This window comes from Cuculus canorus, chromosome 5, assembly GCF_017976375.1.
Source record: "Cuculus canorus isolate bCucCan1 chromosome 5, bCucCan1.pri, whole genome shotgun sequence".
NCBI lineage: Eukaryota > Metazoa > Chordata > Aves > Cuculiformes > Cuculidae > Cuculus > Cuculus canorus.
Genome location: NC_071405.1, coordinates 68,142,707 through 68,169,777, shown reverse-complemented (window position 1 = coordinate 68,169,777; position 27,071 = coordinate 68,142,707). Strand labels below are relative to the sequence as shown.

The 27,071-nt window shown below is 42.1% G+C and overlaps 1 protein-coding gene across 6 annotated transcripts in view; it reads right to left on the bottom strand.

Moving 5' to 3' along the window:
- The window catches only part of ESRRB (estrogen related receptor beta), a 167,741-nt gene that overhangs the window by 109,213 nt on the left and 31,457 nt on the right, over positions 1–27,071 (bottom strand). For 2 of the 6 annotated variants that reach the window (XM_009556837.2, XM_054067443.1), the window contains exon 2: positions 19,339–19,506. The exons of 2 other annotated variants lie outside the window; for them this stretch is intronic. Coding sequence is in view for 2 of the 4 variants with exons in the window: in XM_054067443.1 (XP_053923418.1) it covers positions 19,339–19,340 (2 nt within the window). In the remaining 2 variants the exon portion in view is untranslated. Of the gene's footprint in view, positions 1–8,825; positions 8,932–19,338; positions 19,507–25,842; positions 26,098–27,071 lie in introns of those variants that run through there. 2 more of the 6 variants (XM_054067447.1, XM_054067445.1) reach the window with 2 other exon arrangements.

Below are 27,071 nucleotides of genomic sequence, written 5' to 3'. Positions count from 1 at the left end.
TGCAGTGATTGAGGGTCTCAAACTAAAAGTGAAGAGAAGTCAAGACCAAACTGCCTATTTTTACCCCAATTCATCCACCCTCGCCCATATCCTAGCATCCCCTCAACGCTATGCTGGTGTGCTGTATATCAGGTATCTTTCAGCCCTTTGAACTGCCTATCCCCAATTTATCTACCAAAAGGTCTTTAGCCTCTTCACTCATGAGGAAAGGGATTCAAGATTATCATCATTCCTGAGCAGTTGGAAACAAAGAGAAAGAAAATTTTTTTGAAGAGTTTAGCCACTGCATGGCTCCAACTCGTGGCCACCACACTTTCCACACAGTCAACGTACTCTCAGATGGCTGGAGGGATAAATGCAAATCAAGGTTAGGACTTAGCACATGATGGAGAATCCCAGAAATGTTCAAATGGGGATATTTCCATTTCTAGCAGACAGGGTTACCTACATGAGCTCACCTCAACTCTATGTGCTGTTACTGATGCAGTTCAGTGAGAGATGTGCAGTTCCCCCATCGCTGCTACAATGATCCTTCAATAAAAACGATCCAAAAGCATAGAAATGATGTAGGACATGCAGCAAGTGATTGAAATCCCCCACAATTGTCACTCAGTGCACTCACACTGTTTGAATCTTCCTCCCTTTATGGTTTTTACATTAGACAGCAAGAGGCACAATGCAACCAGGACTGCAGCACTGTCCATGGAAAAATTAAAATCATAAGACATTTTCTCTTGGGATTTTTAGCATCACCACTGTGGATTGCTCATACACATTGGTACCAGGCAGAGGAAGTTTGTTCTTACTTGTCAGCTCACTAAGCTGACATTCCTTTGGCTGTAGGCAGCAAAGCCTCCAAGAGGCTGAACATATGATCGAGAGGTGGAGAAGAGAGAGGTAGAGAAACCTGCTAGACAGCAACTAGCATAAGGCAGCTGGGAAAACAGCACTGGTCACAAGAATCAGGACAACGCCAACTATAAATTCTGTTACAAACACACATTAATTCTCCATTGCCTCATTCAGCTACCCCAAAACCACCTGCTCCCTGTAAGCATTTTACATCTTAAGTGGCTAAACTCTTTGGGCATCAAAGGATCTGTTATGTTTTATTGAAACGCCTATCAGGATGAGGACTTGCTCCATGTGCTTCTTCATAACACAAATACGTTCAGAATGAAATGTTCGCTAATACAGTAGCATAGTTTAATGCTAATCTGCTCCCACTGCTCCTGCTACACACAAATTTGTATGTCTGACACTTGCACTTTGCTGTTACCATTTCTTTGGTTTTGTTTTATGTCAGAAATAATACTTTTCAGTGAAAAAATTTTGGCAGTAAAATGCATAGCTACATTACCACACATCTTAGTGCAGAAACAGGAATGGTGACAGTCAAAGAGGGATGGGCTCAATGGACACAGAGCAGTATCAGTCAGCTGGAGTAGCAAAGATCTTGCCACACCAAACTGAGATAAGTACAAAGAAACAAAAAAGAACAACTTGGAAGCCTGAATATATATTACTCATGTTACCTACTTAAATTATGTACCTATTTAAAACCAAAAAAAACTAATAAATTTAGTGTGTCACAGCACAGATTTCCCTTCAAGGAAGAGGAAGAACTACCACCAAGCCCCAGCCCCTCAGTCCTGGGGCCAAGTTACACGTGTTTCCAGATGGCCCTGTCTGACCATGACAAGGGCAGAGCAGAGGGGTACTCTTACAGACTTGCCCAGGGAGTGCTGGCTGTCATGCCACACATTAACATGATCTGCAAATTATTTAGGGGGGCCGGGCAAAAAAAAAAAATCCTGAATAGTTTCTCCTTTCCTGCCAATTGTTCCCACCTTCTACCTCGATTCTGGCTGGATTCCCCCTTCCCCCTGTCCTCAGCTAGCACCGCCAGGCTCAGTCCTCCTCACCCTAGCCCCCCCCTCCCCAAGGACAAGCAAAGTTATTACAATAATGAATTAGCCAGGCTGCTTACTGCTGCCAGTGGCGAAGGCAATTATCCCACTCCACGTCCCTAGCCACCGCTCAGCTCCCTCATAAAGAGAGGCTTTTGGGGCCGCTTTGTGCTTTGATTGGAAATGAAGAGATTGCTAATTAGGGAACCCCTGCTGGGATCGGGCTGGCAGGAACAATGGTGAAACGGACGGAGCACACGTCCATTTAGAGAGGGGGGGAAAGGAGAGAAATGTGAGCGCCTCTGTAATGTAGCGCATCCTCTCCTTGCGCCATAAACAACAGGGCAGACAATTTTATAGAGCTTTTCACCTTTTAAAGCATGCTAATTTGTTTATAGGAAGCGATAATTTGCTGTGTGTTTGCATAGGTCAATGCCTGTAGTTTCTGTGTACAGTATGGATCGGCGCATGCGTGCATACATGCACACAGTCCTTTCCAGAGGCGTTTTCTTAAAGAGTATATCTACACAGCTGACCGTGTATTTCTTGTCATTCACTGGGCAGCTCACATCAATCCTGCATTAGCAGGGAAAGATACTGAGGAAAGCCTGTTGACGAGTATTAACACAGAATTTTAATGCCCGAGTTCACAAATCACCAAAGTTGAAAATGACTTACCAAATTAGTCAGTTGACCTGAGGCTTGCCCAGCAACGCTCCCACTGCTTTGCCCAAGTGCTTTAAATGACAAATGGATCTCCAGGAGGAGAAAATTTCACTATTAACACAACATTTTCTTAAACGCATCCTGAAATTTCTTCTTAATTCAATTGCTCTAACTGTCCGGGGGGGCAGGGGAAGGTCACAGGAGGTCCTCTCATGACTATTTTTGCACCAAAAAAATTAGAAAAATCTATCTCACAGTGCACGTGTGTATCTGGGCAACTTCCTAAAACCACACCAACAGCCTTTATATACATAGCATGCCCTTGTTTTGGGCTCTAGTCACTTTTAACTCTTGTCAAAGGAAAAAATACCTCCCCCAACAGATCAACATGCAAATCATATGATTTATAAAATACACTCTATCAGCAAAAGCAAATGCCTCACCTTTTTCTGCAAAGCTGCTAGAAAGCAGTTGGAACCTATCCTGTATTGCTTAGTTAACTAAGCAATTCCACCAGGGAAGCACACAAGTACCGTGTTAAAACTGAAAGTACAGTTTTCAACCACATATTAGACTTGCCACACAGAAAATTTGCACACTGTTGATTAGCATAATGTACTACACACTGGGTGACTTATGGAAGCTAAAGCAAATTTCCAATTTTAAGCTTGAATTTATATTTCAGAATTCCCTTGCAGATACTGAAGCACTTGAATATACAAGAGCGCTTTTCCCTGAAAATGTTTTCAGTAAAGCACAAGTCTTCATAGAGAATAAGTGCTAAAAGGTGGAAACAGTTGAACTGAAAATGACTTTCAAATTCACAGACTATTTCTCCCTGCTGTTTGCTCACCTCTAGTGTTTATATCCTTCAAACAGTTGTAGGTAGTTTTCATGTTCCCTTCTTAGTCATCACTTAGCCAAGCTCCACATATTTAGTTCTTTTGATCTTCCCTCATAAAAACAATCCCTCCAGCTCTGTCATCATTTTTGTTGTTCTTTTCTTACTACCTTCCAAGTTTCCTCTGCATTTTTTGCTGCTAGTGCCCAGAGCTGGAAGTCTCACCAGCACAATACCAAGCAAGAACACTACCTCATTGCTTCTTGGTGTCCTAACTGCATACAGCACAATCAAGTCTCACAGAAAAACATCAACGTGCCCACTTTGTCCCCTTGGTCCATCGTGCTGCAATGCCAACTCAGATCAGACCTGCTATTACTACCATTCCCCCACTCTCTGATTCGCATTTCCCCTCATGTAGGTACAGACTGAAAGTAAAACCCTCTGCTAGAACCACACCTAAGTTTGTTTTAGGTTGAAGACAATCCTGTGGTGATGTATTTCACATACAAATCATGACCACCTAAAAGAAAGAAAACATTTACCTAACAACACTGAGGGCCGATTTGGAACGTGGGGTACAGTGGCAGAGCATGTTTGGTTTCACTGCAGGTGTACTGATTTACACCAGCTGAGAAGCTATTTCCATAAATCTTAGAGTGCCCGTATTGCAAAGAAGCACAATATTCAGAGAAAGTACAAAGAAGGCTACATTTCACTCCAGCAGCTGCAATTCTGATGTACGAGCCCCATTACCTTAATATCATAATCCATGTATTTTCTTTTTAGGGATACAGCTATAGTGAATGAACAAGCAATTCAATGTATCTACAAACTGGTTCTAGAATTCTTTGGTAAAGCACTTAAAGTTGCTATTTTTTTAATCAAATTCTGATTTAATAGCAAGGGAATAAAACTCATAGTAAAATTATGGATGTACAGACCACCTACATTTGAGACTGATGAATGGGTTTCAGTCCTACATCCATTCACAGGGTCCAATATTGACTAGCCTCAATATCCTAGCAAAGCAGAATGAAAGGAGGTGGTCTTCTCATTGCATTATAGCAGGCAGGTCAGGGGAGATGTCAGAAGAAATAATCAAACATTCTAAAATGCTGCAAGGAAGAAGAGCCCATTCCCTCTCAGATTGACCTTCTCATGCCCCTAACAGGCTACTAGTTCTGGCCTCATGTGAAACTTGCTTTCTTCCAGAGCACAGCTCCCTTGAATTAACTTTGTTCTTAACATCAAGTCCTGTGCAGAGTGGGGAAAGCATGAACGTAGAAGCACCCAAGCCAGGATTTCTGCTCCAAATTCTTCCCATAGCTACACAACCACCTTCTGCCACACACAGTATAGGCAAAGCCAAAGGCTTTTAGAGTATATTAAGTTTTCTTTTCTCTGGGAGTTTTTAGTATAAGATTTTTGTTTAAGAATTACCAATGAAAGAATCATATTTCTTCCTCCCCTCTGCACAAGTGTAGATTTTCCTTTAATTTGATACAAAAATGTGTTTACATTCAAAACCCATAAAAGTACCTTGTTCTTGCCTATTTGTTTGTCAGGAATTTAGCTTTTACAAGTTGGATTTTAGAAAAAAAATGAAGTCTCTCTACATAGGCTGCAGAATATTTTTAATCCACCTCTGTTTCTGAAAGAGGAGATCCCACCATGCTTCCCACACAAGCCACGTTTGTCCTGCTTCCTCCCTTGTGTTAACACATATGCTTGTACTGCCCGGATTCAGCAGCTGATCTGGGTTAGAATGCTAAAAGGTTAGTTTAATTCAAAGTGACCACAAGCAGGATTACTATAAGTCCAGGTGCACACAAATACCGGTACATCACGTATGACCATCACATTACAGCAATTGTAAAAGTTGTGAAACAATTAGCAATCTCAAATGGTTTCTTAAAAGCATTCACATCTCAGGTATTTTTCTCTGAAAACTACTCCTTTCATGTAGGTAAATGACGATATGTTGGAGAGAAAATGAGACTGTAAGACACAAATTACTGAACTGAAAACCATGGTGCTGTCAGACTAATACCTGCTTGAAACAAAATCTATCCAGTGAGAGATCCGAGTAGCATAAGAAATTTAATTCCAAGTATAGGCTAAGGAGTAACCTGATCTAATTGTAAGTGGGGGAAGATTTAATAGTGAAAAGTTCTTTAATGCAGCTTTAAGAGGATATAAAACAAGACTATCCCTAGTATCCAAAACTAGACAAATTTTGCTTAGCCATAAAGACATTTTTAAACAGCTGGAGTTGGCCATGAGACAACTTGCTGTGAGGGACGCTGAATCTATCACAATGTCTTTAAATCAAGGTTGTACGTCTCTGTAGAAGACACTGATGTTGAGAAGCTGCCCAGATAAGTGCAGGAGTTAATAGGTGGGTTTACTAGCCTTTGCTATGCAGTTAGGCCTAAAACATCGGAGTGGTGTAGGAATGCCTTAAAATCTCCTTAGATTCCTTGTGGTTCTTTATGAGTTGCAGAAAGCAAGACAAATATGTGCCATCTTCTTTGGTCTGCTGAAACCGTTCACTGAGAAGTGTTTGCACTGTATCTACTATCCAATACTTCTTTGCTCCCAATAAACTTCAATTAAGAGTCATATATGGGTTTTTAAGACAATTTCTTATACGTTATAGTAACCTTGCTATGAAAAACTACCTACTTTTGCCAGAGGACATATCCTTCATCTACCAGAATGTATAAGGCATATATAAAGAATGTATAAAGGCTAAAAGCAAGGACTGTGCAGTGCATGGATCAAACAAGAGGCAAAGCAGTCAGCTTAATCCGCCCATGTCTTAAATTCAGTAATCTTTGGGGTGTGTGAAAGTGAGGAAAATAAGATTTTTTTTTTTTTTCAAGGATCTCCTTTATGATTTTAAAATCTTATTCAAGTTTCATAGAGTAAGTTGCCAATGAGAACAAATACTATACATCCAGTACATGATGGTTACAAGATGAGTGAAGAGAGCTGCTTGTCAATCAGTCAGCCTCAGTATATTGCCTCACTGTCTAAGTTTGCCTTCACTACTCCAGTACGCATTATCAGTATGGGTGGACTGGAAGCTGGAAGTCAAATTATGACCTCTGCTTTAGTGTCTGCTCATAAATGGGAGAGGAAAATCCTTATTCTTCCAGTTTCTCAGACACTTTGGCTAACTAAACACTGTTCTAGCTTTAGCAGATAAAAAAAAATCCATCATGTAATTTAAAGTGAATACAGCCATGTTCCATTAGAAGATACTCTATCATAGTATTGTGGAAAATTGTTTTCTATTCTTCTCCATTACATGTCACATTACTTCTTTATTGCCTATTGAGGGCTTCTTAAAAGGCACACACTGCTGTTCTTCAACCCCCTCTCCGATTTGCATTATAGCAGGCTGATGTTAAAACCCGATCACCTGTCCTTTCTACAACACCTTAAACCTCAGCTTCAACTTCTAAAACAATGTCAGGAAGACACATATCCCTACTAGAGCTTACTGCCCCTTGGCTCTCACTAAGGAAAATCTAGGAAATTGTCCTTTCTCTAAAAGGATCACACCAAGTTTACACCTTCCAGATCCTATCTTTCCACAAGTCTTGACCCAAGACTATGTTCACCCTATCACTCATGTGGAAAGGCAAAGAGCTTAAAAAAAGAAATTTTACATCCACTGAATATTTTCTAGAGTTTTATTCACTCTGAAATTAAACTCTTAAATATTCCAGCTGAATTCAGTGAGGTGTCTTTTTTTAAAATCACTTTCTGAAACAACTTATAGTAGGGGCAAAAATCCTTGATGACACTAAGTTTTAGGAGGTCCCAGTCATGCTTACTCAACTGAAAATGTATGCTACCACACCCTGGGGAAAAAGGAGATGCCACCCAGAGTAATTCGTGTTCTCTTCTCTGTTTTAAGTACCCACCAGAAGAAGCAGTCCGCGGATCCTGGCAGATGCAGACTGCCATTGCAGAGCTCCAGCAATGCACCCATGAGGGCTGCATAAGGCTGGCCCAGATCACAGATGCAGGACTTGCCATGTGGTAGCATCTCAGAAAAGGCCTTCTCTAGGCTTGAGAGAGAATGTCCTCCTACCCACAAACAACTGCTACCTGTAAGTGGCCTTAAGCCCTGGCCTAGAAAACAGTTTAAGACAAAAGGGAATTGCTAAACTGAAAGTGTAAAACCTTCTCAATAAAATCACAATAAAGATTACACAGCAGTTCAAGAGACTGATGCAAGGTAGAGCTTACTGGAGGCAAGAAGTATTTAGAGACAGGACTTATACCCAAAAAGTATTGAAAAGTGGAAATTGTGAGGAAGGAACTGAGCAACATGAGAGAGAACGAGGGAGAAAGAAAGAAAAGAGATTAAGAAATAATTTAATCTGAATTACCAGGAAAATTTTTCTCATAGCAGAAGGAACTGAGCTGTGAACAGCCACCCCAGAAGGGAACGGGGATGGAAGAAAGCTGTGCAAGCAAACCAAATCCAACAGAACAAAAAGAATTGAATAAACTGAGAAGCTTTTCCCACATCTGGCAGCTGTGATTCCACAATCTGGACTAGCTGGTAAACTTAGTAGAGGCATAGCTACTATCACAAAATATTTGCAGAAAATGGAAGACCAACACGCCCCTGCCCCCAAATCAGTAATACAATACCAATAGAAACAGTTTTCCATACTCAGAAAAGATTATAGGCTTCCCCCTTAAGGGACATTTAAGCATCAGGTTTTTTTTTTCTTCCCTAATGATAAGAGAAGGAAGTGAAGGAGGTCAGAGTCCTGTAGACTTCTTTGCACTCCCTGTGGTCTAGTTTAGAAGACTTAAAAGGATTCAGTTTAACTGGGGTGGCTTTGTCGATTACACAGAGAGGAAAATGACCCCATGTGGTAAGTGCTTCCAGGACAGCTGCTCTGTTGGTGAAATACTGCTGCATTCCAGAAAAACTCCTGCAGTCAAATTAGCAACTCGAGTCCGCTCTGAGCAGAAGCGTTCCTTTACCAAAGTTGCAGCAGTTCCCAGATGAAAAGGAACCCAGTAGCATAAATTCCTGCATGACTCCACTTTTAAATAGAAAATGGTACAAAAAGATGTTTGTACAATATCAACTCAGTATCCACAGTCAGAAAATTGCCCCACATTATTGATGGGCTCAAAAAAAGGAAAATCTGGAATATTTCTGGCTGGGACGGAGAGCTAAAACTAGCATGGTTTTGCAACAGTCCAGTCATGAGTTTTTCAGGGCTGAATGCTTATCAGGACTTCAATGTAAGAGATTTGGGGTTTGATTCCCATGTGGGTCAGTAACAGCCAATGCAAAATTCTTAAGAAACATGTGAAAGATTACAATCTACATTTAAAGCAAGTTAGGAGGCACTGTTGCCCCTTACCTGGTCTCTTCTAGCTCCCAAAAGGTAATGCAGAGCTGTCCTCTCACTACAGAAGTGAATTCTGAGCCACGAAAGCAAATTTACTTGGAAGACCCACGGCACTAGTATGTTAAGCAAAACTACGCGAGGCAGCTTCCAAGTTTACACAAGTTTACAGCTGCGGGTTTACAGGTGGCTGCAGTGGGTAAGGCCCATGAAATCCTGGGGGGGAAAGACCAAAACATCAATCTACAACTTTCAACAGATAACAGGGCACTTTTTCAGCGTTTTGAGTTCACAGAGTAGTAGTGTTGTACAAGAAGCAGGCTGCTCCATATAACCACTGAGTGCATAAATGTTCGTTGTCCTTCCTCTTTCTCACATTGGACTCTCATCTTAAAAGCAAAATATCTTCGTTTTGTCCAAATGCCTCCTTTGTCAGGTAAAACCTGGGAAGATGTTCCCGATGCTCTGCTGCAGAAGGAAGGTACTACAGGCACATCACTCCTCCTGACTCACAGGTGGGAAAGATGAAGCCAGGTGTCATTGTCAAAGTTACAAGGAACAAGTACCAACATGCCAAAGGCCCTGCTGGTTGCTATAATGTAGTGCCCATTTACTTCAAGAAACTTTCACCAACTGGTGTTACAAGAATGCAATGCTCGTCTGACTCAACACACCACCAAAACAAAACCCATCAGCTGACTAAACCTTCTGCAGACCTGTGCATTGCAGAGCTTCATAATGTGATCTTAAATACCTGAAAGCATCCTCTAACCCAGTGCCTCTTTCCTTGTGGCCCTACTTCTGCCCTGCAAATTCCACCGCAAGAGTCACCCAGTCAGTAGGAAGGAACACAGCACCAACCAGGAAGGATAAATTCAGGAAGCATCGTTTCTGCTTAGCTCAGCCTTGCTCCCTGGCTGCATTCTTGTCTTCAGTGTTACTTTCACAGTGGCATAACTTATCTGTCCTAGTGACTTCCACAGCTTTAGAGCTGCTGCTTATAACAGTAGAAAAACATTCAGCATAAACAAGATCAGGTACCCCAAAATACAAATTCTGCATGTGGGTAACAGCGTAACACGTATACAAATAACTCAGCTGACTGCAAAGAGTGACAACACTGGCTTCAGCTGCAAGAGAAGCTGTGAGGACAGCTATGTCAGGTCCAGTTAAGAAGTCAGCCTAGCCCCATATTCTATGATATCAACCACTAGCACTTGCTCGGGGAAAGACTATAAGAAAGGAGAGTTTTCCCTGACATTCATCTTGCTGCACCTTTGCAGACCTCACAATCAGCATCTTAGGTTGTTCCCTCTAGACCATAATGTGTCCTTGCCACCGATGAGTCCACATGTTCCAGAAATTCCTTGTTATCTTTTTTTAATCTATCCATAATTTTGCCACTGAAGAATGCAGAGACAAATAAATCCCACAGTTTTAATTTTGTGTTATGTGAAATAATATTTCCTTTGGTTTATTTAAAGCACTTTTTAAAAGTATGACCACAGCATTGAAAAAAAAGAGTGAAAACACAGGTGCCTGTATAAAGATACCGAGAATGCCTAGCAGAGCTCTCTTAGCTGAGAAAGCAGGGGTAATAACTTCACAAAGGAAAAAATTAGGCAGGTTTTACACAGGCCTATGCTTATTTTTTTGTTATATTTCACTAAAGTGCGCAGCGAGTAAAGCCACCTGTTCTCCAAACAAGCCACACTTGCAGCAATGCAGTACCACAAATTCCTGTCTCAGTTACCCTCATCTTTATTCTAGCCCCAGACTTCATGACTGACCCTACCCCCTGGTAGTCTCTTGTCTTGAGTTGGATTGGAAGCTCCTTCAGACAGATGTCTCCTTGCTAAATGCAGCAGCCCCGGCAGCAGGGAATGTGTCGTGATATAAACAATGTGGGCAAAACAGAAGCAACAGCCTAAGATGTAACTTGGAGCCATAGCCTGAGAGCCAGTTGAAAAGAAGTGGAACCGTCAGAGCATGAGATTTATTAAGTAGTAGATAATAATTTTACATTAGATAATGCAGAATGCTGTGTACTATATTAAACCCAGTACTGCGAGGATCAAATGTTCAACTACTGATCAAGTCCCAAAATAAATATAATTATATTCTAGGTGATACATTGGACAGTTATCCCTTTTTCCTTAAATAATAATAAAAAAAAAAAGTTGGCATTGTTCTTCAGTTTTTCCCTGAAATTTTGTGGTCTAGACACTTTCCTTGTTTTAAAACAAAACCACAATTTTTCTCATCATTTGCTTTCACGTGGTGGAAACAAAGTCAAATATCAAGTACAGCAATAAAGTTGTTGGCAACATCAAAGAAGATGAAGCACAGGAATTATATGTAGGGTAATTAAACGGCTCTGTAATTTATTTGCGTATCTATATGTACAATGGCCTGACTTAATAAAGAAGCATTTCACAACAGCTTTTTAGCCCTCCTGGCTTTGTGCAAGATTCTGCAATACCCTCCAAATGGTCCCAAGCTCTCTCAGCCTTCTGACCTTGCCACGGGAAGCTGCAGAGACCTGCCTGAGATTCCTCAAAACGCAACACCACATCCAGAAAGAGAAAGGGTGCAAAGCACGTACGAGTACAAAGCAGAGAGAAAAGGAGATAGGAGCCATGGTAAGCAAGCTGTTCTGTTATTTTATTACAGGGGAGAGTCCAAATCTTGAGGTTATCTGCAACGGTGCAGCTAAGGGTGTATGCCATGCCCAGTCCATCAGCCAATTGCAGCTGGTGCCTCAGGGGGAACAGTGTGAGGTCTTCCCAGGCCCACAGTGCTACAAGGACAACTGAGAGCCCAGAAACAGGCAGGAATGTATGCCCCCAAACCTGTCACAGGGCCACGGTTGCAGAAGCACCCAACAGATCCTTATGGCTGATGTTCTGCATGTTGTGCTCTTTGGACACGTTTCATCCATCTATAGGAATGGCGTAGCAGAGCAAACAAAAAGCACAGCTCCTCCAGCAAGTCCTGTGTACAGGTGGTGGTTCTCTCTCTGCCAGCCTCAGGTCAGAAAGAAATGCCTCTCTTCTCAGGGTCGGTTTGGAGTTGCAGTGCAAAGCAGGTAGGATGTTTCATCATCCATCTCCCATCAGTCCACATGGTGGCTAGAAGTTAGCATTGGGTTCACAGGAGAAAAACGCTCAACTACCCTGTTTCAACTTACAAGCAACTGACGGATGACTGCCAATTGGCCAAAAAGGAAAAGGGAGGTAAAAGAATGCAAGGGACAGTTACCCTGTGACACGATAACCCTGAGACTTCACAGGGTGCTACAGACCAAGACACTGCCAGCAAAGACAGTTACTGTACAATAACTCACAAACTACCATCTGCAGCCAATGCCCATTAAGCTTTATACAATAACACCACTTGCTGAGCAACCTCTCCGCACATGTGCGTATCCCTGGGAGCAGACAGACAAGTAGTAAACTCGACATGTTCAGCATGGGGTTTTTCTGGAGTGGGTTAGCAACAGAGCAGCTCTTCCTTTGCACTATCCTACATAAACAGAGGATGTTGCTGGTACAAAGTGCTTCAAAGTGGCAGGAACAGCGTTATCACTTCAGTGCTGTTTCCTGAAGGATCAATAAGCCAAGACAATCAATTCTTCTGGCTAGTCCTTATTCCCCAGGAGAAGCTGTGGCTCTCATCCCCTGTCATTTAACCCTTCACAAACATAGCAGCAGCCCCATTAATTCTGTTCTCCTTAAACACACATTTCATGAGACCATGTGCCAGAAGAGACTACAGAGTGGGAAGTAATGTAACCAGGTGACCATGGTAGTGCAGAGAGGTATGGCCCATTGCTTCAGCGCAGCAATAACATGTCTATATACTGCCCTTTGAGTGCATGGAAACATCTTGTATCCAATTTCTTTGTACAAGACAGAGGGTCCGAAAGAAACCATCGCTCTCTATCCCCCACTACTTCTCTGTGCATGGAGTATAGGATGCATTGGCAGTAGATGACATGGGCAGTCATTACAGAGAGCTACAAGAGGAGAGACTATTTAAAGACACACAAACCTGAAGTTTAATCCCATATGGCAAAAAGAGAGTAAGAGGGATGGGGTGAAAGCTCAAGAAAAATGGAAGAATCACGTGGTTATTTGCAATGCAAAAACCATAATAGGGGCTAATCAGAGGCAAAACACAGGACTGTACTCGGAGCCTTCAGTAACACAAAGTGGTTTGCTGTGATCATGCAATTCTCCATAGACCATGGAGAACAGACAAGCAGGAACCCCATTTAAGGTGGGCAAAACACATCACATCAGCAAAGGGACTCACCTTAAACTGAGCAGGGAGTCTGTGTCAGAGTTAGAGTTAAAGAACAGTGAAACAAAGAGTGTGATATAAAGATCAGCCATGAATAAATTTAAGCTGAAGCTTCCACCTAAAAAGCAGTGGGCTTGCAATAGGCTTCTAGAATGACTTTCAGGCAAAGCACTAGGGAGGATGCAGATGCAAGGAATCCTTTCCTAGCCTATGTTTTACTCACAAAATCCTTTCTGTCCTCCCTCACGCAGAGACAGAATTAGCCAATGGTTACAACTTAAGAGCTGCCATACTCTCTGCTACAGACTTTAGGACCAAAAAGTACACCTGAGAAAATCATATTCACATTAGCTCTTCCCCAATCTACATGAGTTCCCATCACCAACAGAGAGAGGTTGAAATCCCCTGTACCGAGCCATGGGGATGAGATGCAACAGGGAAGAACTTCTTATTTAAAGAGAAGCAGTAGAAAGATCTTACAATGAGAGTAACTGCAGTTTTAAAAAGCCCAGGAGACCTGTGGGAACAGAAAGGTCTGAGCATGGAGAACAAAGCAAACAAAAAGAAAGCTGTCTGGCAGGCTTGGTGGCAGACGTACTCTCTCTTCTCACCCAGAAAGTCACCCTCTAGGTCCTGTGAGCATTAGAGGGATGTCAATGAAATGCCTATGTTTTAGTATCTGGCTACCGGTCATTTGCTCAGGCCTACTACAAAAGGGAGATCACAGGAGGCTGGGTAAACAAGAACTTCTGGAGTACATTTCCTGCTGATCCAGCAAACACAATTATAAAGAGAAAGAGAATCCATTCTGAGAGCAGCATGAAACTCTTGTGAGCAGGATCATTCACATCTCACGTAGTTGACGGAAGGGAAAGGGCAGAGACTCCTTAATGAATAAAAATAGCCACTTATGCTTCTCTCTTATACATGCTGGGCATATGCTTTCCAGTACTCAAATAAGAAGATTTAGTTGCAAGTTTTTACCCATCAGAAAAGGTAATTTCCCCTAAAGACACAGCCCTTTTTCTAGAGACTTTCAGGAGTCTGGAGACCTTAAAACTGTAATTATTTTCAAGTCAACTAAACTGTGCTTTAAAAGCTTAAAAAGTTGCAGTATTTCCTTCCCTGAACTACCTATACGACTATAAAATCATTTTTAAGTACTTGTGGCATGCACAGAGGACAAGAGCACGGTGACTTTCTATGCAGCTTCTGGAAAAGTTGAAAATCTATTTTTATTCCCCAGTTCTTTATAAAATGTATATGTGCCAGGCAATGCCACACTGAAATGCAGGGTAAACAGCAGCAGCTCAACATAGGATTGAGCATAGCACAGGAAAGGACCAAAGGAGGAGGAAGAGTATTTTGGCTGAAAGGTCAGCAGAGCAAATCTGAGTATCAACTGCTAGACCATGGGCACAGCAGAACAGTACAGGAGAGGAAAAGGTTGTGGGAAACAGAAAGGAAATTGGGATAGGAAGGAGAGGAAGGCAGGAAAAAATGTCATAGTGTTCAGCTCAGCCAGTGAAAGCTCCTACCTGAGACTGATCTGCTCTGGGTGCCAAATATTAGAGGGAAAGAACACAATTATTATGTATTTCAAATGCATTTAATAAAGTACACTCTAGCTGATGGTGCTCTCCTCAGCAGGTCCAGGCACAGAGCACAAAGAGAAAGGAGCCTTAGGCATTCACATCAGGTTGCAGTTTTAAATAATTTTTCAACTAGGGCAAGGTGCCAATTCATACCTCAAGGTGCTGCACCCAGACAGACATGTCAGCAAAAATGTCAAGTTCAGTGTATACAGGATGACCATCAACACACATGGCTTCAGAACCAAACAGTAGATTACATTTTTAGCCGAAGTTTCCCGCTTTTGAGTAATAAGCCTGGAACTGTATCTCAACAAGAGTCACCAAGACCAAATTCAGACTTAGTGTGTAGGACAATGCCATTGAATGTTATACCAAGAGTACGTCAGCCTTTCATCTATTTGTCTTAACCAAAATAATAAAAACTTTTGTACCATACCAAACATATTTAAAAAAAAAAAGAAAAGAAAAAAAAAGGCAAAGTGGGGTAAACTCATTACCAGCACAAAACCCTCTTGTTTCAAGCTATGTTTTTGTGTCAGTGATTTGCAGTGGCTGAGCCAGTCATTTGGGATTTATGTACGATTGTTCTCTTTAGATCATGGAGCACTTTTGATGGCAGCCACATATTGTTTTACAGGCAGGGAAACTGAGGAATATGGATATGACTTGGCTACGTGTCAGAAGACAACAGCTTTATATCTCCATTCCTTTTCAGGACCTCTTTACAGGAGAGAGGCAGGATCATGGTGCAGTCTTGATTTTGTGCAGTTGACCTGCTGCAGACAGATTTTCTAAGTCCAAGGTTGGTGAAAAGAAAGCCTACTGCCGGCTAGCACGCAACACGCAGGGCCTTAGCAACACAAAGGTCCTCTACTTGCTCCAGGCAGGCCAGCCTGCTCTTTTTCAGCAACAGCAGGGTCTACTCAAGCATGTATGATGAAGTCATCACAAAAGCAATCAGGCATTAATTTGGTCAATCACTCCTATGACAGCAAAGCCAGTTCTCCAACTACACCGTTTGACACAAGACTCCAGCTAAACTGCAGGACAGAAAAAATGGCTTAAAGATACCGGTCTACAGAACAGAAGTAGAACAATTTAGCTGTTGACCCATCCACATCCACACTCCTTACTCATTTTTTCTTTCTTTTTTTTTTTTAAGAAAAGGTTACCTAAGAGTTAATTAGAACCAAAAATAAAAAGCATTAAAAAATCAAATGGGGTCTTCCCAGCACTAATAAGAAGAAGTCAGCCCACCCTTCAATCCTTCTCATTTAGCAGAGTATTTATTTGCGGTTTCTATTAGGCTGCTGCATGCACTGCATGTATCCTTCTTCACTAAAGAGGAGCCTTTTTGAAGCATCACTTGACTTTGTTTTAAATATCTCACTACAGTTTCCATTTTAGCTCTGCGAGATGATTATTTTCTCTCACCAAACCGAAGTTATACAGCAGTTGAAAATGCTGATGGCTTAACTGGTTTCCTTCCCCCTCCTCTTCACAGCAGCCCTGAGGGGTTTTAACTCTTTCTGCAATCCTGCTTTTGGAGTTCAATGTTTAACTCGCGCTGGGAGACTCATAAATATTCGGAGTCACTCTCTCCCTCTCTGTTTGATTAGGAAATGAGCCTTTAACTCAATGTAATCCCCAAGCCATTAACAAAAAAGCCCTCAACAGCTCCACTATTAGAATTTCTCTCCTAACCCACAGAGGATTGAATTAGATTAACATAACTACCCGCAATCTGAGTTTATTTTCTGTGCCAGATAGAAATGTGTCTTCAGGAAAGGAAAAGAAGAGACTGGGAGAGCAAGCACAGCATAATGAAATGTAAAAATAGAGAGATGAGAAATAGATGGACAGATGTACAGGTGAAGTGATAAAAGAAGTAAGAGAGAGCGAGAGAGAGAGATAGCTACACAATCTTTAATAACTGGCTGCTGGCTTTGGGGGTTTTATTCAGAAGGCCCCTAAAACCACAGAACTGTTTCAAGAAGAGTATTTTTTTTTCCTGCTGGTATTTACTCCATATTCTCAGGGATATACAGCAAGACACCTGAGTACGCTGTACTCGAGACACCTGTGCAGCAGATTTGGCACAGGTTTTATTTATAATTCCCAAGCGATGTCATACTCAGCAATGAAAGGAGTGGCGTAAATAGGAGAATCTGCATGCCAATCATTACTTTGCAGTCAAAGAAACAAATAGTCCAAGATGAAACAAAAGATTATTTTTGCTTGCTTTTTAAGGAATGAAAAAAATCATGCAACAGCCCTATGACAAACTGTGCTATGTAGGATAAGCGTGTTTGGAGACTGATAGGTGCCTAGTCCACAAAAAAGGAAAAATTAGCAAAGCAGAAACTACATAACAAAGAATTCCACATAATGCATCGAAGTCTGCCCTCTAACCACAGTTACCTCCCTCCAAATAGCAGTGGTCCCACAAACTATTGATTGGTCTGCTACAGGACAGTAGACACTTGGCAATTTTTTCCAGATGCAGTAATAAAAAAGATAAGGCAGTTTTAACAGGGGAAAAGACCTACATGCAGTTGAAATAGAAGGATAAAGCCTAGCAATTAAGTGGACACAACTATTAAACAGACTGACAAATTCTTAAGACTATATCTTTTGTAGCTTTATAATTGAAGAATTTCTTCGGGAATGTTTTGATTTCTGCAAAAATATATAGTAAATGAGTTTTTACAGTAATTCCCAAGTGTAGTCATGCTGATATTTCTGTATAGGGACAAAAAAGATTCAGTTTTTATTTTGCAAGCTATAAGATGTTCCCTAATTTTCAATTCTTATGGTACCTCAGACCACCTATACGATAGATTCTTTGTTAGTTACAGAGTCAGCAATTTTATTTCTTTAATGCCTTTCAGAAAAATCTGTCCTCCCTTTATTACACAATAATGTTGCATTGTCACAGAGAAGCAATAAATGTAATATCATGCCAACACAAACAGGAAAGGGACTTAAAAATGAATGCATTTAAATTATTTAAGTAAAGCAAAATGACTTAATAGTCAAAATGAAGCTTCCCGTGATGAGAATGGTCAGGCTGACAGTTTTGTTTTATTTGGGGGGAGGGGAGTTTCATAGCAAGCAGTATACTGTAACGATCATTTGGGGTATTATTTGTGTATGTAAATTCACCATGTTTACCCATATTGTCCTAAAAGCCTTTCTTATATCTAGAATTCTAACTGAAAGAAGAATTTATATCAATAGTTAAACAGAAAAAATAAATTAACAGAAAAAATTAATTTGCAGTCTGTGGTGTTTGTTCCTAGAACTTAAGATAAAAACTTTGAGCTTTAGAAAATGTACATAAAAGAAATGCAAAATAAAGAAGAAGCCTATTTGTCACCTTTCTACAGTCATCCAAGCAATTAAGTTATCATGTATTTCTTAGGTCTTGATACTTTAACGGTGAAACAGCTCTGGGTTTATTACTCTATTTTTATTAGACACTTGTTCCTCCAAATTATTTTAAGTTTAGTTTTCTTTTATTTGTTTTTACTTTCAAAAATGGTGAATTGTGGGGGAAAAAAAGTTTTTAGAACATGTATTTCGTGAGTAATGTATACTAAAAAACCCAAATGCACATAGGCATTTAGGGGAGTAGACATTATAAATAGAAGAAATCAAGAAAGTTTTTCTATAGCTAAAAACAAATATAAAACCAAAATTTTGTGAAAGATATAATCCAAACCTCTAAGGCAAAAATATGAAAGAAGAAAAACCTTTTTGTGTTTTGACAAAAACATTGTTACAAGCTGTTAATAAAAAAAAAAAAATCTAATTATTGTCTTCTCTCTGTTCGTATTTCTGTTAAAAAAATTCCAAAAATACATAATTTTTCAAACATTTTGCTTTTCAGTTGCTTTAAAGCAAACAGCTCGTTGACTATGAGAGAGCAAGCTCTCTCTTTGATTGCCTCTGCACCGACTTTGCAAAGACTTGCACCCCTCTTTTGTCATTGAAGAGACTTCAGATGCTTCTAGACTTTTAAAATTAAAGAAACATCAACTGCTCAATGATAAATGCATTCAGTAAAACCAAAATTTCATTTCCTCGCCCTGCTAAGAGAAGGTTTGGCGGAGGTTGGGGGGGAGAAGGAGGGGGAGGTATAATAGAGGAAAGGGTGTCACTTGGTTCTTTTAAGAGAGGACTGCTGAAGTTTCCAGGTTTGCCTTTACCAGCATGGGATAAATAGCACCTGTCCTTGGTAAGCCCTTAAGCAGAGTTACGTTATACATTGACCTTTTTGGAATGCCAGCAAACCTGACTGTTTCTATTCCCAAAACAAAACTGTTCCACTCAAAGTTTCATTTGCTTATTTCCAGAGGAAAAAGCCACTCTCAAATAGTGAAACCACTTGATTTCTACAAAGTTCTGAACCAACTCCTCTCCTTGTGGGTCACACTGACCTTCCTTTGACAGCACAAAAATAGAAAACAAAAAAAATTACCTTTAACCCTATTGAGATGCTGCCATAATTTTTAGCCCAGATAAAAGATTGGCACAGAGTAACATCAAATAAAAAAAAAAAAACACAAACCCAAAACAAAAAACAATCCCATAAATGCAATAAAAGGTAGAAGTTCACTACTTACATGCTGCAGGCTGAGAGCTGAAGCTCGAGGCTGGAGTAGAATTTCCCTTGCCCTCAGGTGTTTCTAATTGCTGATTAAATATCTTTTGGTTCCGCCTGCACCAGCCGACAGTCCCCTCTGCGTCTCTGCCTCTCTTTGTGACTAGGACACAGTACTCTGAGTCCCGACCTATAAATAGATCCCAGCTCTGTGATTGATATAACAGGCAGCTGACAAAAAAAAAAAAAAAAAAGAGGGGGGGCGAGGGGGTAAGGAAGGAAAAAAAATAATAAAAGAAATAACCAGGTCTTAAGCAAAGCAGCAAAAGCTGAGCTTTTAACTCAGCACTGTGCCCAGGGAGGAGTCCCCCACAGTCACCCGTGGGCATCAGAAAGAGAAAGTGCAAGGCAATTACTTTCCCAGCAGCATTACAGCAACTTGAGGCATTTAAAGCAAGTGAACAAAATTCAATGCACAAAGAAGGAGAGGGAAAGAACAACTAGCAGACTGCATCTAACTCTTTTGCCATTTAACAAAAATAAATGTCATTTAAAAAACAAGTTGGGGATTCTGACAGAATGGAAGAGGAGTTCAGAGTCAAGTTCTGGGGATTGGTCCAGGCGCGCTTGTATTTCTGCTGCAGAATAAACTCGGGCTAGCGGGTAGGTTAGCAATTTAACAGCTCGGCAGTCTACTTAGTGTCTCTGCCCACAAACACTATTTGATGAAGCTGTTCCTGAAAACAAAACCTAGGGCATTGATAGTACCTCCCCTACTGACTTGGGAGAAGTTACTTAGCTCTCCGGGACCTGAACAATCATTCCTGCTCATGTCCTTGTATGCCAGTAGAAAACTGATGAGTTATAGATAGCAAGCAGCACAGCTCTCCTGCAGAGGCTGAGCTGGGAGCTCACCATCTGGGCAATGATTTGAGAGAACCCATCAGGAATGCCTCTGTCCTGGTCCCCATTAACAGATGTAGGGGTAATGGCCCCGGATTTTTCCACATCTCTACAGATTCTCATGGTAAAGCCACAATCAGGCAAGGCCAAAAGCTTTTCTAGGAGGCAGCTGGTTCTCCGAGCCCTCACCAACTCCTAGATATTCATGATCTTCAGTAGAACCTTGACAGCTATGCAGTTTCATAGCAAATGGATTCAAAGTCAAGGCAATTCTTCATGAATACTAGAGGAAGGGTGGGGAAGAAGAGGGAGAACAGCAGGCAGTGAGAGGCATAACAGCTTTTGCTAGACTGCTACCTTTGGCAGTATTTCCTACAATCATCTCTAGCACCATCCTCAGCTCTCCAGGCAAAAGTACGAGTGCAGACAAAGTACCAGATCCACCTGCCTTCTTTTCAACATATCGCTAGGCTTGCTTGAACTGAGATGGTAAAGAAACGCTGAACTTGTAAAGAACAGAATAAAATCCCTAGGCACCAAGCCCATGCTGAACTCCACGGTTCTTTGGCTCCGTGGCTAACACTACCTGAACTATTCAAGCCAGTTGAGGCATGTCTACCCTGCACTGCAGCTACTGCTGCTGCTGGAGTAAGGTTGGTTCAACAGAGGCAGCAAGACAAGGACCCACCACATCATAGCCAAGGTCTCAGTTAAACTGCAGATATTGAATATGTGGGAAGATAGACTCATTTCCTATTTTTGGGCCAAATCCTGCTGTGTGCATAATTCACCCTTTGTCAGTATGCTTTGTGGCTACACTGGTAGGATTTAGTCAACAAGTTCTTCAAAAAAATGTCTTTCTCACAGGACAGGGGCTTGATGGAGCACTGGGCGAAGACTCACGACATTTACACACGTTCCTTAGTTGAGCTACTGCCCTGTGTGAAGGCTGGCTCCTCACTTTACTACTACTGCATATCCCCCGGCTTTAAAAAAAACAGAGATAACAATACTTAACACTGCACTTCAAAGCACTTCCATATCTACAGATGAAGACCTACAAATGAGAAGGGGTTGTGCTTTCCCTCTCCTTCTTTGTGCATTGAAAAGAAAACTATCTGACAGGCTGAGAAGCACACCCTTGCTTCCCTGCCAGTTTCTGGTCCTTCACCTTCATCTAGTAGAGTCAGATCTCAGATAACAAATTACCTGACAAAACAAAGAAAAGTCTGAATTTCTGCCCCCTTATTTTGGCTGGCAAGTAGAAGATGTTTTGGGATTAAATACAGAGAGCTGTGAAGCATTTTACACTTCCCATTGCCATCAGAAGGAATTTTAGAAGCTCAGTACACAGAATAATCAGGCACACCAGATTAAGGTCCTAAAACAAGGGCACCTAAATCCAACAGTCACTTTTGAAACATTCAGCTTTAACAAAGGCATAGTCACATAGATCCTGAATGTGTTACCACTGTCAGACTGTTGTTTGCAATTCTATATCGCTGACATCCGAAGTTCTTCAAGTACCACTCCATCAAGCCTTGTCTTGTGTACAACAGCATCATGTTTGCCCCATTATATCACCGTAAGCCAAACTGAGACCCAGGGAAACACCAAAATGTAGTCTAGATCACAAGGACACTTCCAGCACATCTCAATCCAATAGCTGGGAAGCTCTATTCAGCACTCAGGTCCAGTGATTATCACTGGCATCTCATATCCACACATTAGTCCCCTATCCTTCCACTTTCTGCCTGGAGGACAGAAGGAGGAGGGACTTGCCAGCATGTCATAGTCAGCTAGTGTGGGTGAACCTTGAATGGAGTCAGCATTCCTCCATCCTTCCTCTCTGCCTTTGGACACCAGGATGTGTGACCTTATTTGCTCCCCACCAGGGTATCCAGCAATCCAGAGAAAATCTGCCTTATGTAAAACTTCAAACACAAGCCACCTACTCCCACTGCCAGCACCCTTGTGCACGAACACCCCTTAATTCCAGCCTCCGGACTCGGAGTGAGGCAGGGAAACAATCCAACAGTAAAGGCCGTGAGACTGAATGCCCAATTCAAAACAATGCAAAAAGAAAGAAGATTTCAAAAGCACCCTCACATAGTTTAAAAAAAAGCAAACCAAAAAAGATAAACGCCAGTGACTTGTAGACTGTATGAAGGCTCAACTCTTTCCTTGAGGCACCCAAGTAGGAGACATTGTAAAGTGCAAGTGCAGCTTTACAGTCTTTTCTACTTGTTGTTTGAGAAGGTATATTTTGAAATGATTCTAGCTAGGACCACTCTCATCATAAGCCTCTATTTCAGTCTCAGATTTTCAAGTCTATGGCGGAGGTAAAATTTCAGTGCTTAATTTTCTTCAAACAAAGTGTTTGAGCTTTGCACATATAAATCTCGGCAGAATTTGCTCAGCTGCATACAAGCTATTACAGAAGAATGCAAAATATACTTCCCCTCTAATGATGAAAACAAATAAAAATTCACAGCTGACCATTTTAGACAGGGACACAGCAAAACCAGTTGAAGCTTGAAAATATTGGTCCAATCAATTGAATCTTCCAATTCCCCATATTAAACCACACGGATAATATTTGTCCCTTCTCCCATGAGCCTCAAGATGCTTCTATGCACACCTGCTTTATGTGCCATGAAATGCAGGTATGAATATAAGTTTTAAAATATAAACAGAAAATCAGCTCTACAGTCTCCAAGGCTAGGCACAAACTAAGAAGAATAATTGTAACACACAACAAGAAGTTTCTTCAGCAGAGTCACGTTACTTTGAAAGACTCTCACAAACCAGACATGCTTTAGTGTCCTGCTGGATTTAGTGAGGTGTGAACTGCTCAGATTTCAAACAGGGACTGCTTAAACACCAAAGAAGATTATATAAAGTGATTTTCGCATTGTGGAAACGAATGTCAAAAAACCCCTCTTCCATGAACGTGAAAAATATAAGCAGCAATATAAGGAATTAAAGATAATCAAAAGAAAAAGTTAGACTAACAGTTTTCTTCTGGATGCTCGGCACACGTAGAGAAGAGCAACGAAGCTGGTGAGGGGGCTGGAGAACAAGTCTTATGAGGAATGGCTGAGGGACCTGGAGTTGTTTAGTCTGGAGAAGAGGAGGCTGAGGGGAGACCTTATCGCTCTCTACAACTGCCTGAAGGGAGATTATAGAGAAGAGGGAGCTGAGCTCTTCTCCCCAGTGTCAGGGGACAGGACAAGGGGGAATGGCCTCAAGCTCCACCAGGGGAGGGTCAGGCTGGACATTAGAAAAAAATTTTTCACAGAAATGGTCACCGAACACTGTCAGAGGCTGCCCAGGGACGGGGGGAATCACCATCCCTGGAGGTGTTTAACAGACGGGTAGACGAGGTGCTCAGGGACGTGGTTTAGTGGTTGATAAGAATGGTTGGACTCGATAATCCAAGAGGTCTTTTCCAACCTAGTGATTCTATGATAAGTAGTTAGGTATACTATGCACTTTGATACAAAGCATGTCCTCTGGAAAACAGCAAATGCTCAAGAGAGAAATGCTGATTTATTGCTAGAAGTTTAGCTAGTTTATTCCCTTAATTGATTTTAATGTTGCAAATTTCATATTACTTCAACATTCTTTTTGTGTGATACCAGTATCTACAACAGGGTATTTTTTGGCACTCACTGAATCCGAAGTTCATATGTCTGCATCCAGTTCTTTCATGTACCCTCCAGGATGGTGCATGCCATGTTGCCATGTCAAGTCTCTGTCATCACCAGGGAAAGTCAATATACTTGTGAACTTTGCTCCTTCTTTAGCCAACATATTTAATTATTTTTCAGGAATGTGAAAGATCTAGAAGTTCTCTACTAGATTTAGCTATTCTAGCTTAATACATTACCACCCTTCAGCTGCATGCCATCTAGAGATTAGGATTCCAAAAGCTCTCTAGCTGAAGAGAACCCACAAAAACTTTCTGAATAGCTTCAAGCAAAGCACGTCAGGTTAGGACTAAGGAATTTTCCTGCAACAGGCAGCACACAAATCTATTCTTCCATTTTCAGAGCTGTGGGCAGGGAAAAGTCTTTACCTGGCACAGCTATTTGTAGAGTTAGGCTGCAAAGATGCACCATTTGTGGCTGCTCAGCAGAGGTTATAATGAGGCTTTAATGAGAACAAGAGTGAGCACAGAATGCTACTCTCCCATGTTTTTCTGAGTCCACTAGTAATAACAATGCACCAATGAAAAATGGCTTGGTCTAAGCAACAAAACACATACCAGGGTGCATTCAGAGACTATCCAGAGTGAGCATTCAGTTCTACATGCACACAGAGAAATAAAATCTGTAAAGATTTAACTGAAGCCTGCAAGCACTTGGACAATTACATGCTGCATTACATTTAAACATGCAACCTTTGCCAGTCTATCACATAGAGTACACAGTCTCTTCTACCCCTATGTCATCTAGATCCATCCTAAACTTCCACTTCTACTGCAGAGCCTTTGCCTAAAAGGGCTTCTGTGTTTACACACAACAAAAAGCAACAAAACAGAATAAGACTTCTTGGATGTACTCTTGCCTAAATTGTGTAACCATATTTACTCTCTGGAAACCACCATCATTTTCTTCCAATCACATGCTGCAATGTGTTTCACCAACACAGGGCTGTCAATTCCATCATTTGGGGCAGGCACTTTTTGAACTTTGGACTTGCTGCAGATGGTTTGCAGAAACTCATCATTGTTATTATACCACTTGTTTAGGACCTTGTTTAGTACCAGCAAGTCCACACCTGTGCTGGCAGGGCATTAGCTGGGCATTCAGACAAATCTCAAAGCAGCCCTGCAGCCTCCTTCAGTCAGCTTCAGGCAAGATATACTGTTTCATGTTCTCAGTGACCTTGGCCAGGGTGGGGAGGGAGACGAAGCATGGTGACTGTCAGATTTAAACCAGTTTTTGTGCCAGATTACATAGGGTCCAGGATTGCCAGAAACAGGTTCCCCTTGTGTTTATGTTTTGGTTTTGGTTTTAATTCAGATTCCTTTACCAACTTCTACAAAACTCAAACGACTACGTTATAATCACAGATGAGGTTTGGCTCCAAATCGAAACCCCTTACAGGCAGACTGTTAGCTCAGCTCCTCAGAAGATCATCCCTGCTTTCCAAAAGCCTGTGTCATGGGGGTTATTACCGCTCCCTCTTCTCCTCTCAACGGAGAGGCTCCATTCTCTTTGATGGTGTGTCTTGCTTGATTAAAAGATATTTTCAACAAACTGAAAATGAAGGCAAATAACTGATCAAGTTCCTCAAAGGAAGGGGAGGTTCCTTGCTGCAGACACACAGGTGAAGAATCAGCCTTTCCAGGAGGAGCCCTTTGTGCTCAAGCTGAGAGGTTTCAGGGCTGCTCACCTGCCTCCAGCCCCGCTGAGGACATGCCTGCAGGTCAGCACAACCCAGCGGAGATCTCAGAGGAAAGCGAGGTTCCACACAAGGCCCTTAGCCTCTAAAGCGAGGAAAGAAGGGAAATTCTGCAGCAGATGCCTCATGAGCCCCCACCCAAAGTAATACCAGTGATCTCCTGTCCTTCCTCATCTCCCAGTCAAGCTAATTGTGTCTGAAGAGCCCTTACCTCTGCCCCAAAGCTGGGACTCTTGCTGATCTAAAGGAGAAGGCGTAGCTCTCACCCCCATCAAAATACCACCAGTCAGGTGTCTCTCGGTGTATCTGCATCGGGTGTCTGGCGAGGTGGTGGCTGTGGGGTGGCTGCAGGATGGCCTCCGTCCGGAGCGGCTGGAGCTGCCGGCCGGGACACAGCTGGTTCCCCTCAGGCTCAAACTGACTCACTGCAGGGCGTGGCTGAGCCCCACAGCCAGGGTGGTAGCACCTGGGGGAAAATGGGTTTAAGAAAGGGCAGATAATGCCACATGGGCAGTGAGGACCAAGAAACAACCCCATGGACAACCAGGTCGGAGCAGGAGGAGGGGAAGAGGTGCTCCAGGTGCGGGAGCAGACAGTCCTTGCAGCCGCTGCAAAGACCACAGTGGAGATGGTGGATATTTCCTGAAGGAACTGCAGCTCGCAGCCAGCCGAGGTCAGCCCACCACAGCATCTCACAAGAGATAAAATAACTTGCTTCGTTCAGTAGCTCTGCCTGTGCACGCAAGACCCAAACAAGTGCTCCCAGCCAGGTGATCTCCAGCTGACACAGCCCGGGCTCCTGTTCCAGGCGGGATACACCACAGGAATAGGCAGGAGGAGACAGGCCACCAAAATAACCCTGAACTGTACAGAAAACTGTTGTGTTCCTGTGAGAGACACTTTTCTCCCACACAGATCACACCAAAACCCTACCTACAGCTAACTCCTGACTGATGAGGGCATTAAACCATGGTATTTGGGAGGCACTTGAGGGCACACGTGATTTTTGCAGACATGGCAGTGTGTTTGCGGGTGCCTGCCTCAATTCCCTCGCTGGCAGTGAAGTTCTGCCACCATAATATCACTCCCTCACTGTCAGTAAATCAAACATGAAATGGCGGACAAAACGTTGCCCTCACAAAAGCCTCTCCAGCACATAAAGCAACAGCAAGGTTCAATTGCACCCCAAGCGAGGCTGGGATCTATGTTTCCAGCTAATGCCTCTCAACTCTGTGGCATCTTAAGATCACTTCTGGGCCCACTCTGTGGCTGCCAGGCCCTTGGCAGAGCGCTGTACGCACTTGTAACGTGGCAAACAGGCACAGACCCCAGGAAAATCCCCCTCATCACTTGTCTCTTCAGGCTAACCATAGCAAGCTCTGCTGAACTTTGGCTAAGCTTCACCTTAGCAATAAGTGAGGGAGTTTCTCCCTCTTCACT